The sequence below is a fragment of the Theobroma cacao genome, chromosome 4 (genome assembly GCF_053813885.1).
Source record: "Theobroma cacao isolate CCN51 chromosome 4, ASM5381388v1, whole genome shotgun sequence".
In the NCBI taxonomy this organism is placed as follows: Eukaryota; Viridiplantae; Streptophyta; class Magnoliopsida; order Malvales; family Malvaceae; genus Theobroma; species Theobroma cacao.
Genome location: NC_142642.1, coordinates 37,092,595 through 37,106,165, shown reverse-complemented (window position 1 = coordinate 37,106,165; position 13,571 = coordinate 37,092,595). Strand labels below are relative to the sequence as shown.

The following is a 13,571-nucleotide window of genomic DNA, read 5'->3' as shown; positions in this document are numbered from 1 at the left end:
ATACTTATTATATTATATTTTCACTTTATTTTATTTTCATGTAACAATTATTTTATTTTATTACTGTCTATTTCACGAACCAAACGTGCCATTAGAGTGTGTCACAACAAACAAAACAAATGGACAAGAAACTAGCAGCCTTAACAATTGTTATAGAAATCAAAAGCATAGTCCCACGGCTATAATGTTTTAATGTTAGCAATCGTAGCAAAAAAGAAGTTTCGAGAAGACAATTTTTTTTATTAAGGAAATTGAAATTGATTAGTGAATTATACTTGAAAATTAAAGAGTGAAGCAGCTATGCAGTACAAGGAAGACTGAAGCTGTCGCATGCACATCACGAGCAGTTAAAATAATTATTTATAGGAATTTGGACTATTTGTTGATTTATTGATGTAAGTATGATTAGATGTTAGTTAATCATAGGTAGGACGTTAATTCTCTTGTATATAAAGTTTTTCGTAAACCATTTATTAGTTCAATCCACAAATAAATATTGTCAAATATTTTCTCTCTACTTCTAGAGTATTCTATTACGTTCTTTGTTTTATTTTTGAGTTTCTCTTTTCATAGAAAAATATTTCCCAGTACTTTCTCTTTGATTCCAGAGCATTCTATTGCATTCTTCAGTGTTCCTTTAATCTTTTAAAAGGAAAATCCTTTTAGAGGAGCAAACTTGACAAGTTTAATGTCTCTCTTGGTTTTCCTTCTTTTAACTTCCATTATGGAAAGGGGTTTGTTACCGACTTTTGATTATAATTCAATTCATTTTAGTAAGCTCAGAAAGTTTTTCAACTTCACAAGTTGTTCAACAATAAGGATAGAAAATGAAGAAAGTTTCATTCGAGTTTCAGATCTTTTGTGGCTATTAGAGAACTTGAGAAAAGGGTTTAGTCCATAACACAATGTATTATAGTTTAAATTTGGTCCTGATCCTTTAAACCACTCGTATCAGAACTTAATTTAATATTATAGATCACTCCTGTATTAAGGTCTAAATTTATGGCCAAACTGAAGTTTTAGTTGGGCAAGCATGGTAAGTATGATATCCAAAAAATTAAATTTAGTATTTTAAACCAAGTATCAAAATTTAAATCTAACACCTTAGACCACTCGACCTAAATTTAAATCTAGCACCTTAAACCACCCGGTCAAACTGAGATTTTTGTTGGGCAAGCATGGCAAGTATGTTATCCAAAAATTTGTGATAGTGATCAAATTTTGATAAATAAAGAAGAAACTAAAGCACGTAAAAATTGAAAACAAATACTTATTCACATTATGTTATTATTTTTTGTCTCTTTTTGTTTTTAAACAAATATTTATCCATTTTATGTTGTTATATTGGAATAGAATATTCATCACACAAAAGAAAAGTATTATAGTTAGAAGAGAAAATTTCAATCTATTGAATCTAATAGAAATCTTGTATTATGAAAATATACGTGTTAACAAGCAATGCATTTTCAACTACACATAAAAGAAAAGTATTATAGTTAGCAGAAAAGAAAATCTCAATTTATTGAATCTAATAAAAATCTAAAATTATAAAAATATAGGTATTAACAAGTAATACATTTTCAACTGCACGTAAAAAAAATATTATAATTATTCCTATAATATTATAATTCTAGCTTTTAAGTTAGAAAAAAATCAGACCAAACAGGCTCTTAATCTCTTTTGTAATAATAATATGAAACGTTTCAACTTTTTCAAACCAAACAGGAAATAACTACAAAAGTAATAACAATTTTTATTTTGTCATTCACTTGTCTAATATATATTATATTTAGTTGTCAGTTTTGTACCTTTTTGGATTAGTTTATTGTGAATTTTCAAAATATTGTTATCGTTAATCAAAATGAGGAGTTTTCTTATTCTGAAAGTTACGGGTTGCGAAACTATAAAATGAAGTATTGGAATAAAAATTTTGTATTATGAAATATATATTTTTATAGAAAAATTTAAATGGTATATTTATATAACTAATTTTTTTTATAATCTAATTCTAATATTAGTTAATTAGAGTTAGGCAGATGAAATGCACTGTCCACCTTTGTTTTACCTTTTATGAGAATATATATATATATTTTTTTTACGAATGTCATGATTTTCAGGCGCAAGTTCCGACAGGCTGTTCAATTTTATTTGTTTACAGCGCAAATAATCTGTTATTAGTTAATCAAATTGGAAATGAAGGTTATTCTAGGGTAATAAATAGTTAATGGAAATGTTAAAATTATGTAAAAATCCTATCATTGGCCAAAAAAGTTAAATTAACGAAATTGTATTTTAAGTCCGATAGATATCAAAACATTTAAGCGCAAAAGGTAGACAGTACATGTCATTCAAATCCATAATAAGATAGCGGTCAGGCATCCCTGATAATTCACATTGAAAATTACACGGGGCACCTCCTGGTTGCTAAAGCTATTAAAATGTCACAACACGCAAAGCAATGCAAAAGAAAGTGGCGGTATCAGCTATTTTTCTAGAAATCAAAAGCATAGTCCCACAACTATCGTGTTTAAAATATTAGTACCGCAGCTGATAAAAAGGTTTCGGGAGGGGAAAGATAGTTCCTTTTAAAGAGAAAATCCTTTTAGAGGAGCAAACTTAGCAAGTATTTCAGCCTCACGTCTTTCTGCATTTTCCTTCTTTAGCTCCCATTCTGGCTTTCTGGCATTAGCAAGTTGGACCTCATGAACCACTTTAGGAATGGAGTTTGCCACCAACTTCTGATTATAAGTCAAATCGTCCCTATCTCTCTTCTTATGCTCTATTGTTCTAGTAAGCTCAGCGCGACGAGATTTAAGTTGTGCTATCTGATTGTCGATTTCTTGCACAGTCGATGTATTGGAATCCACTTCTGACTGCAGATGTGTTACTTGTTCTTTTAATTCGCTATACTCTTGCCTGAGTGATGTAACCTTGGCCTTATTGTCCTCGAGGGCGGTGAAGAACTTGTCTGCCTGCTCCATCACATCTCTATTTTCCAGAAAAACTTCACAAAATGATGGAATCTCTTCAATCAACTTCAACTTCACAAGTTGTTCGGCAGTAAGAGTAGGATCCTTCCGAAGTTTAGATGCTAGACTCGTGAGTTCATCAAGGTCTTTAAAGCAAATCAATGAAGGAAAATCCATATCAAGAAAGGACGAAAGTTTCCTTCGAGCTTCAAACATTTCTTCTTCAGCGGCAAAAGAATTAGGCATCAAAGGATGGGTAAATGGTTCTTCACATAGAGGCTTACCAAGCATGTCATCCAAAGAATTGAGATAGGTATCAAATTCCTCTACAAAGAAAGAAACATTATCATTTTCAGGAGAATCGTAAAAATGAGAACAAATACTTGATCCCTTTAAAATAAATATTAATTTTCATATTCTCACCTCTTGTCTTTTCATCATCTAGAAAAGACATATCAAGACCGGCATTTGTCTCTTCATTTTCAGATGGTGCTGGGGCAGAATTTTTAAGATGTTGCCGAGTCTGTCGCCTAGGTCTGACTGATTCTGTAGTTGTCTTCTGCCTCTTTTTACTGTTGTCGGAATGACCGGAATGGGAAGTCTTCCTCTGGCTACTACGGCGAGTTTTTTTGTTACTTTCTTTTTCACCATCCTCCACTTCTATCGCTGGAGGGGGAGTGTTGGCTTCATCACACAAAAGAAAAGTATTATAGCTAAGTAATCAAGAGAAAGTAAACATGGTATAACTTAGAACACTAGGAAAACCAAATAAAAATATTATAACCTAGACTACTCCTTCAACAACTTCCCTATCTGAGATAAAAACAAGAATGAAGGGCAATAGATCAAGTTGGATTATTGCAATTTATATCAAACTTTATGCAATGAAATATGTACTAGATCTTTTTAAAGAATGTCTGCATGCCTGCATTAGATTATGTCAACTCCTCCCCATCTTCTGTAGACTTGGTTCAACAAACCTTCCCAACAGGTAATAGCGAGGAGGGAGAGAAACAGAGAGAGCAGAAGATCAGACTGTACGGAGTATATGGTCACTTCCGCAAACATAAACATGGAAAAGGATGGAAAAATTACTAGTCTGAGCAGGCACATACATTGACAGACAGCAGGTAGCTAGACACCAATCTTAGAATTCTAATAGGGCCTTTCCAAAGCTATTAAAGCGTTATGGCAGGCAATAGAAGAACCTCTCTTTTGAAGCTCCTAGGGTGACAGTCATTACCATAATTTTTGACATAATATTCACTTTTCTGAAACAGATATAATACAGGAAAAGAGAAGTGGTAAGGATGTATAAGGTCAACTAGCAGTACTTAATATGAAATGGATTAATTCTTAATTTATAGATCTGTGAGGCCTGCATTTAACAATCTTTGACTAATATATCTGATGAGATTGCTATATTATTGGATAGTATCCATGCAACCAACTAAACTACATAAATCATCATTGTTTAGCAAAAGCAATTTCGAAAGCAATCAAAATCAATTGTTTATATTTTGGACAGAATCATATTCAATTGTATAGACATACAGTTACACAATATGGAAGCAACAAAAAAGGAACTGTTGCCTTCAAGTTTGTGCCCAAAAGAGTGAGCATCTGATAGTTAATCACTAAAGATTTGATTAATTTCAGAGTATAAACCAAAATTGAGGAAGAAGTTCTTGTGCAATAATAAGTTTTCACTGAAGATTATAATAACAAATAGTGGGGCAATGAAAGTTCCACCTAAGGTGCAGATATAATCTTGATTTCATTTACATATACTCTAAATCACAGGATGAAAGAAACAGTGGCGATACCAACCATCATCATGCTATACCCTAAATTATAACAGCTATATCATTTCAAAATGCTTACACCCAGAAGTGCCTTTAAGGATAGCAATCAGGTGGGATTATAACAGGCCAAGAGATCCCAATAGAAACACTTACTACCACCCTCTTATGACAATTACTTACCTTTAGTGGTGTTGGCAAGACAAGCCCAAGCTTCCATAACAAATGTTCCACATTATAAGCAGAGCAAAGTAAGGGAAATAAGCTCTTAGTTTGCGATATAAACATGACAAATATTAATGAAACTTACAGAAAATGCCTGGCAAAATCCAGGGAAATTTGCAAGAATTTTAAGCAGAAAGCTTACACCAATAGAAGCTTGTAAAAGGATCCCTAGACACACATGTAAAGAGAAAATGCAAAGCTAAACATGCTTAGTAAGTTTCTATATTTTAAGGCATCAGTAAAATGGCTTGTGAAGGTTTTGGCTGTGAAAAAGTCTCCAGACAAGTGTCCTCTTGGGTAGAGAATATATGTGCGTGAGCATCTGTCGATGTCTCTGTGTATTTTTCTCTGGACTACCTTCGTATTTCCATTAGTGGTGCTTTTTTCTTTCATTTCCCATGCATTTCAAACTTCTTAAGTTACTAGCATAAAATATAAAGACTTCACCCATCAGGTACCAATTCACCTCAAGTAAACCTTAATCAGTTAAGCCCATCTAATCAGGCTATGCTAACCCAATGAGATCACTCCAACTATAATTAGACACTAAAATCTTACATAAATCAAGATGCATTCTAATTTACTTCAGATGAAATAGGTTAGAAATTAAATTCCCTCACAAAATGAAAAAGGGCAGCAAGAAATAGAGAACTGTATATGTTTTTCAAACAACCTTTGGCAGGAGACTCCAAAATGGCAGGGATCTTCCAAATAAATGAGGCAAAGAATGCATCAATATCTGCATCTGGGAACTGTGATCGGAGAAAACGTTCAAGTGTTGGCTTGCTTGCAAACACTTTTGGATTATTTGGCTTTCGAAGACTTTTTGGAACAGTGAGAAATCTGTCATTGTAGAATCCAGAACTGCTGACCCTTTTACCCACTCTCCAGCTCCAAATATCACCAGGATTTGGCCAATCTATAGGGGCATATGGCAATCCTTCCCCACCAGTACAAGGTTGAACCGGCACAAGGAAATTATTCTCTTTAACTCCAGGAGCACAATCATTACTTCCATTAGGGATATCATTCCCCAAAGATTCTTCTTTTGGCTCAGATGGAATGGAAGCTGGTCCACCATAATAACTGCAATTGAGGTAAAATAGCATTCAAGCAAACATAATCATATACCATAAACTTGAGAAGATACATCTTCTAAAGTACCTTAAAATTCATATGGAATTCATTTGAACATTTGTTGAAGTTGCTATGCTCACTAATTGATATAAAAGCCATAACAACAACAAAAACATTGTTCTATAGTTGATGACTTCGGAGTGAGAATGATGGTCTATCCATGGGTTTAGAGATAGAAGGTTTTTCCGGTAGCTAATTACTATAAATGATATTTCCAATTGCAGGTAGTTTACATTCTTAAAAATAGCTAAGAGTAATATGAAGTCCCTCTAGTTCGCAGCTTCGAAACAAAACAATCTGATGACGAAACAGATAAGACAATAAATTTTCCAAAGAAACATGCATCACCGTTAATTGGTAAAAAATACTGAACTAGAGATTTCCAGGCTCCCTCTACGCAAATGAACAATCACACCCCTAGGAAATAGAAGTAATAAATTCTTTAATTTACGGTAATCAGACCTTTTATTCATTACATGCAACATGTGCATTTTCAAACTATTTAAAACATGAACTTCAAAAAAAAATTCTATGCAAAAATTTTCTGCATTCTAACACATTCTACTTTCCACATACTCGATTTCTCAGGATTATCAGCTTATATTCATCCCAATAGCAAACATGTAAGAAAATCAGCAAATAGAAACGAAAAAACAACAATTGCATGCGGGAAGGCATAGCAAACTTACTCCGGGAAGAGCTCCTGGTGGATCTCTATGTGAGGAGGACTATCCATGTGAGGAGGGCTATCACTGTGAGGGGAAGTACCCATATGAGGAGGAGTACCCATATGGGAAGGTGAAGGAATTGACATCATTAGAACAAAATTTCCCTTTTGACTTGCAAAATTAAGGCAGCCCAAAGATGAAAGATAAAAAATTTGATCTTTTGACTCTCACTAAGAAAGAGATCTTTAATTGTGAGACATGGTAAGAAACTGAAGACAGCAAAGAAGAGAGCTTCTATTACAACACCAAAAACAAAAATTAAGTGGGTTTAACAAGTTCACAAAACTAGGATCACTGATCTGGGACTTCGAGAAATGATGCAGTAATTAACAAAAATAAATTGGAGAGAGAAAGTAAGTGCTTTATAGAACAGACCCCCAAAGTCATAAAATAATAAGCTAGTCTCGCCACTGATCCGTCACGAGGAGGAAGAATCTAACGGGGGACAGTGATGAGTGAAAAATGACTGTTGTACCCTTTCTGATTGTACTTCCCCATTTTTTGTTCGAAGGACATTGGATTCGGATGATGGGTTCTTTAACAGAAAAGAATTGTTTTGTTTCATATTGGCCCACGCGTTTCTTTGGCCCGTTTTTCTCCCCACGAGCTTAAGCCGTCTTAGGATTAGGAGTATTACAATTTACTTAATTTATGTAAATTTTAGTTTCGTTTTTGGAATTCAATGGCAGTTTTGAATGCTTCTTTTTCCACTTGGATGTATTTGTTCTTTATTACCTCAGATGAAATATGCCAGGTGTAATGAATCCGATTGAATTGCTGGAATCCAAAATCTCTCTACCTGCTTGATCAGGGAAACTTTTGACACATGTCCTACGATTCTCAGGAAGCTAAAACTAAATTACTTACTACTTAATATGCCACAAGAAATTGAAGTTTAAATACGGAAAGGATCGTGTTTTGACAATCCAAGTCAGATTGCAGTAAGTTTTTGTCCATGATGAAGTTGCAGTAGCATGTTCATCGTGAGGCATTTAAGAATTTTTGGTTATGTGATAATTTCGTAATATTTTCAGGTTTTTTTGTTAATCATAAAGCTCAAACACGGATAATACCTAGCGGTTATTCTCTGCTATAAAATGGCTGGCCTATCGACTCGTCCCGCAACCTCTTGGCAGATTGATCTAGGAACAGATATGTATGCTTTGCTGAACTTCATTGGAAGACAACATCAGTGAAGGAAAAGAAAAATCTATTAGGCACCATGTTTCACCAGTAACTCCATGCTCTTGCCTCTTTAGCCAAATAATACGATCCCCGGACAGACAAAAGGAAAGAAACAGATGTTGAACAGCCTCGTTATCATCCACAATGATTCATCTGTAGGTAGTGATAACAAGAAAAGAAAAGGGAAATAACCACCCTGTAACCAAAATCTAACCGTTCATTGTAATCTTGACAACAGTAACTATACATAAGGCTTACGTTAACAGTTGCAAATATTGGAGGACAAGAAACATGGGGTGGAAATGTAAGCACGTGCCAATCAGCAGAAAAACATGTTTTTGGCACTCTGAATTCATTCCGGAATTGAACTCTTTTCCCCTATATGTGAACTACTCACTTGTGTCCTTTATTGATCTGGTCTGTTGAGCATTCACTCAATAAATATATATGTTTAATTTCTTACCAGAGCTCCATGTATATGCTGAATGCCATCTATCCTACCTGTTTAAAATGGTGAAGTATAATTCACTCATCAGTCAGACACGATTAATTTCTTTATGTGAATTAGTTGTTTCATCTTCTATTTTGTAATTTTTAACTTATCTTCTTGAAGTTAAAGATGTTTAGGACTTCTAAGAAAAAAGAATAGGCATTGTTGAGGGTGGAAAAAAGCATGCTTGGAAAGAAGGAATTGTTTCAGATCAAGCGAGTTAGTGAATGAAGAGGGGAATTTTAATATTCCATGGCAGCAACTCTGCTGTCACCTATCCGTAATATGGATCAAGCATCTGGGGCAGACTCTTCTTAGAGATTTCTTAATTATCTAATGATTTCCGTGCAGGTATTCTTCATGCATAATCATCAACTGTTCTGCTACCTGTAAAAACAATGAGAATAAAATCATCCTATCATTTACATCCAAAAGGATTGAATAAATAATAAGCAAAAGAACTGGAATTTTGGTTGAGCCAAACGACATGGAGAAACCAAGTTGGATAAAAGGGCATATGGTATATACCTCCTCAATGCTCCCATCCTCAATCTCTGTATTTAAAGATAGTAGCATGCTTTCATGAAGCAAATTTTCTAAATCTTCTATCTGAAGTGCTGCAAAATTAACACATAGTTCATTGTTTGTGTTCCTACGCGTATATACCTAACATCCAGCCTAAGAAATCTTCGAAATAACAATATCCATCAGAAACATGCTTAAAGAGCAGAAAAAATAACCTTTGGATTGAGAGAACCAAGAGAAGATATCAGCGGCAAGCTGTTGGGATTTCTGGAAGGAATCATGGCCACCCCATTGGTTTTGGACAGCCATTTGAAGGCCATGCCATCGGGAAAGAAGCAATGTGATTTCTTCCTGGAGATGAGAGGCAGCCTCAGGCTTTTGACGAGTAAAGGGAACGCCCGAATGGTTGTTCCCATTCAAGGATCCCATTTTCTAAGCCTCTTTTGTTCTGCTTTCTCTTCTCCTAAAGAATCCCAAAACGGTGAAAACATTTGGCTAGGGAGATTTATAGGGAGAGACTTCCTTTTGTCCCCTGGGGTTTCCTTGTTTTGTTGACAATACGAGTGCAATATAGAAAGAGCTGCGAAAAGTTGGGATCAGAGGAGAGAGAGTCGGTGAGAAAACATGACCGTCAGACAGATTTTGAACAGCCAGCTAGATTGAGCAACAGGGAAAAATGACGCTGAGCTCCCACTTTAGGTTCCAGTCTGATGCTCTCTTACGTATTTTTTCAAAAGAAATTAAGGCAATGACATAGTTTTATTGGGGAACGTCACTGGGGGTTTCACCTTAAATTTATCTGTAATGGAGATATAGAAATGAAATTTCAGAGGATGAATGAAAGACCAGGAACAAATAAGAAAAGAAATAACATACTTCAATAGTTAAATTCTAGAATAATGTTTAGTAATATTACTACAGTTCGAGGGATTTCAGTTCTATCTTTTCAAGAAATTAAAGATTCAGCCTTGTTAGGAGGGACCTCCCAGAGGAGAACGCCAACCACCATGTTCCTGCACTACATAATTAATGATAAATGCCATAATGATTAATTTTTTTTGATAATGGCATAGTGAACCTAACTTCAAAAACAATCTTGTACACCATAGTGAGATCCACAAAACATTAAAACAAACCAACATTTCCACGGAAATCATCTGAAGCTGGCAACAGCTGAGATGAATACATCTCGAGTTTTACGAGCTTCTCTCTTTTCAAATCATTGAGCTCTATCTCCAATACCTCTATCTTTTTATCAATGCAGCTCAACTCGTTACAAGCTTTTCGATTCAGATAAGACTTTGCGATTTTCTTTAAATGCTCTGTCGCAAAGTCTACATTGAATTTGATGCGTTTAGCTTCAGCTATGCAGTCTCTCCATTTGAAAATCAACTCCTCAGTCACTTGTTCCAAAGATGTGTCCCCCATTTCTTGGATTGTGGCTAAAAACTAAAGCAATACATTTTCAGCAGAAAAAGAACTTAACAAAGAATTGCTTGTTATATCACCATAGGAAGTGATTATCTTTTCAAAAATAGGCTGCAAAACCAATGGAATCCTGTATCCTCGAACCTCTTGTTTCTCTCCTTGCAATAATGTCTTGAAATCAGAATATGAAACGGTACTCCTCTCATCTCGTTCCAATTTTTCCATCAATGTTAAGCAGCAAGCAGGAGATAACTACAAAAAGTAATAGCAATTTTCATTTTGTCATATCACTTTAGATTTAACTTTTCGAACAAAAAAATAAAAATCACTTTAGATAAGATTTTATATTCTATTTGGTCGTGGTTTTTGCATTCTTTTTTAGTTTAGTTTCTTGTTATTTTTTTTTGTATTATTTAAGTCGAGTGGGTGGGTTTTAATATTTCAACAACAGCATTTTGTAAGGGATTCATTGTGTATTCATTTTCCTTTTTAAAGCAAGTCATAACAAAAATTAATTGGAGTCTTAATTATTCATTGTTATGTAGCACACAAGAAAGAGAATACCTGGGGGGGTGTGAGTACTTGATTTTCCTCCTGGGAGATCCCAGCATCAATCTGCACAACAGCTGAATAAGTTCTTTGGAAATAAGTTCTCGAAATTAATAAGCTCTTTGAATGTCGTTCCGCACAATCACCAAGACCAACTCCCCAAATGAATGCCAGAATATAATTGTGATCTCTTGTCTTCCTATTTTCAAACTATATTTTTCTACATATTATAGCTTTAAATTGTACAATGAAAGGTAATCGTCTCTTATTTTATAAATGTTAGCTTTTCACTCTATTTTTTTTAAAAAAATATTTCATAGCTTTTTAACTATAGATGACGAAAAGCAATGACAACGAAGGGAAAGTTCTTTAATTCTACTGATAGCATCATCCTATAACAATAGTCAATAAATAAATTAATTTCTTAATCCCAATTTCCACAGTATGACCGGAGTAGAAGCATAAAGCATTTAAAATAATATGCGATCAACAGCTTCTAAATCTGTTTCGTAAAACTAATATATATCTACTTCAATTCCTTACTCCTGTAACGCCATGGTCAGATATTGCAATCTTCTTTCCAGAATAAGCCAAATAAAAGCATGTCTAGGAATGGTCTTTTTATGACCATAAAACTTTGGTCCTATGGAAGACTGTGCAAAGCATTTCTGACATGAGAATTTAACAATCAAAGAACAGGAGAATACCTGGAGGTAAGTCATTGGTTGGTTTTCCTCCAAGGAATGACTCTGAACATCATTATGCATAACAACAAGATCTCTGTAAGAAGCATCCTGCATAAGCATAACAAAGTTAAAAGCTCTCTTAAGTGTTATAAGAAAAATTAGTCATGCATTTTGAAGGGCTTGGGTAGAGATGAGCTGCTATACCATGGAAGCATTAATGATGAGTAAAGTGAGCCATCCATTCATTACTTAAAATTTACTGGAAAACAGGACTTCTAATCTATCAACATGGAGATCATTGACGAAAAATAAGTAATAACCATAGATCATCTAGTCCTAGAACGATGCTTTGTTAAATTAGGAACAACAAAAATTATTACAGTTGCAAGTCAACTATGCTTTGTCCAACAGAACTGAAATAACAGCTGGAGATTGCTTCTTTTTTTAAGCAAATAATGAAAGAAATTATACAACAACAGCCTTAAAACAAGGCATTTCAGGTCAGTGAGACGTGATACTCGTGAATTTCTCAATATAACATCTCAATAATATTTTCTATTTCTAATATATTTTAACCAATAGGAAAAATAGAGAATGCGATCAGTTCTTTACTTGCCTATTTGATATATATATTTTGCAATATGGATGGCCACAGTTTTTGGAATATATATTAAATTCACATGATAGGAGAATACCTGAGGATTAGTGGGTGATTGGTTTTCCTCCAAAATCCTTGGAGGTTGGTCCTCCACAACAACGGGAAGATCTCTGTCACTACCGAAGTCCTGCACCGGTCCATGAATACTTGGTGCCTCAGTTTCCTTTCCTTGTTCTGATGCGTGTAACATGCTTCTTAACATGTTAATCTCATCCTTCAGCTTTTCATTCTCGACCCTTTTGTTGTACCTATATTTGGCGTCATTCAGTCTCTTCCTTTCTCTTTTCTCCTCTTCACTTAGCACGGATCCTTTACGACGACCACCGCTTCCTGTTGAGTTTGTCTGAGAAACTGAAGACCGTTGATCAATCTGAGATTGGTTAATCACTTGGTTTTGTTCTAAGCCATGCAGCGGGATTACATGGCCTGCAGCTGCAGCTTGTTCACTTTGAAAACTGTTTTCTTGCTGTTGACCATCCAAGCCATCAAGCAGCGAAACTTGTTCTTCAAGTTCCTTAACATAGTCGTCCGTTGCGGATAAATACCGGACATACTGCCCGATATATACCCTTTTGGAGTTCTGGCACATGTATGTTCACTTGCACCCCGTTTAAAGTTTCCTACTAATTTATAGAACCGATCATATTGGCTGATTTGGATTTCAGTTGTTTCGCCTGGGAAATCATGCTCCTGCCAACAAGGATTAATCTTCAATCTCTTCAATATAGATGAGAGAGAGCAACTACAGAAACAGACTAAGATAACGAACCAAAGAAATCAAACTTTGAGCAGCGTAAGAGAAGGGGAGAAAAAAGGACGTTGACTTTGAGAGGTAACACGTTACACACTTTTATTAGTTCTGTCCGCCACTTTGGCTGGTCGGAATGATTGCTGAAAAAATAATATTATAGTTATATATATATATATATATGAAAAAATATGGATTAAAATAGGGAAAGATAATATTATAGTTATTGGCTTAAAAACACTTTATCGAATATGTGATATTGTTGAAATTATTTTTATGTATGAAAAGTTTTTATTATGAACATTAAATAGTTATAAAATATATTTAACTTTTTAAGTTTCATTTTATTATTAATTACATCACTTATTTTTTATTTTCTTTTTTTGATTTATTTTATAAAATAAATAAATAGTAAAAAAACGTAATTATTAAAAAGCAAAT

The 13,571-nt window shown here is 34.4% G+C and overlaps 3 protein-coding genes across 3 annotated transcripts; all 3 read right to left on the bottom strand.

Moving 5' to 3' along the window:
- Positions 1-2,316: 2,316 nt before the first annotated feature.
- LOC18603003 (uncharacterized) lies at positions 2,317-7,322 on the bottom strand. Its single transcript, XM_018119169.2, has 4 exons — positions 6,823-7,322; positions 5,670-6,082; positions 3,393-3,653; positions 2,317-3,295 (listed from the first exon to the last, which is right to left on the bottom strand). The coding sequence occupies exons 1-4, from the start codon at positions 6,948-6,950 to the stop codon at positions 2,586-2,588; spliced, it is 1,512 nt and encodes a 503-aa protein (XP_017974658.2). The 5' UTR covers positions 6,951-7,322; the 3' UTR covers positions 2,317-2,585.
- A 1,547-nt stretch (positions 7,323-8,869) lies between these two features.
- On the bottom strand, positions 8,870-9,490 carry LOC18603002 (Pre-rRNA-processing protein TSR2, conserved region). The gene is made up of 3 exons (XM_007034717.3): positions 9,277-9,490; positions 9,065-9,153; positions 8,870-8,923 (listed from the first exon to the last, which is right to left on the bottom strand). Exons 1-3 carry the CDS (start codon positions 9,488-9,490, stop codon positions 8,870-8,872), a joined length of 357 nt encoding a protein of 118 aa, XP_007034779.1.
- Positions 9,491-9,917: 427 nt separating this feature from the next.
- On the bottom strand, positions 9,918-13,266 carry LOC18603001 (uncharacterized). The gene is made up of 4 exons (XM_088805185.1): positions 12,420-13,266; positions 11,746-11,832; positions 11,054-11,104; positions 9,918-10,741 (listed from the first exon to the last, which is right to left on the bottom strand). The coding sequence occupies exons 1-4, from the start codon at positions 12,969-12,971 to the stop codon at positions 10,511-10,513; spliced, it is 921 nt and encodes a 306-aa protein (XP_088661311.1). The 5' UTR covers positions 12,972-13,266; the 3' UTR covers positions 9,918-10,510.
- Positions 13,267-13,571: the final 305 nt, after the last annotated feature.

Excerpts from the sequence above, each read along its gene's own strand:
- LOC18603003 (XM_018119169.2), bottom strand. The coding sequence starts at position 6,950 with ATGATGTCAATTCCTTCACCTTCCCATATGGGTACTCCTCCTCATATG. Across the intron at positions 3,654-5,669 it reads TTTGGAGTCTCCTGCCAAAG|CCAACACTCCCCCTCCAGCG; the intron begins GTTGTTTGAAAA and ends TGTGTGATGAAG. Across the intron at positions 3,296-3,392 it reads AGATGATGAAAAGACAAGAG|AGGAATTTGATACCTATCTC; the intron begins GTGAGAATATGA and ends CTTTCTTTGTAG.
- LOC18603002 (XM_007034717.3), bottom strand. The coding sequence starts at position 9,490 with ATGGGATCCTTGAATGGGAACAACCATTCGGGCGTTCCCTTTACTCGT. Across the intron at positions 9,154-9,276 it reads TTGGTTCTCTCAATCCAAAG|CACTTCAGATAGAAGATTTA; the intron begins GTTATTTTTTCT and ends TTAATTTTGCAG. Across the intron at positions 8,924-9,064 it reads AGGATGGGAGCATTGAGGAG|GTAGCAGAACAGTTGATGAT; the intron begins GTATATACCATA and ends TTGTTTTTACAG.
- LOC18603001 (XM_088805185.1), bottom strand. The coding sequence starts at position 12,971 with ATGTGCCAGAACTCCAAAAGGGTATATATCGGGCAGTATGTCCGGTAT. Across the intron at positions 11,833-12,419 it reads AATCACCCACTAATCCTCAG|GATGCTTCTTACAGAGATCT; the intron begins GTATTCTCCTAT and ends ATGCTTATGCAG. Across the intron at positions 10,742-11,053 it reads AAGTACTCACACCCCCCCAG|TTATCTCCTGCTTGCTGCTT; the intron begins GTATTCTCTTTC and ends TACTTTTTGTAG.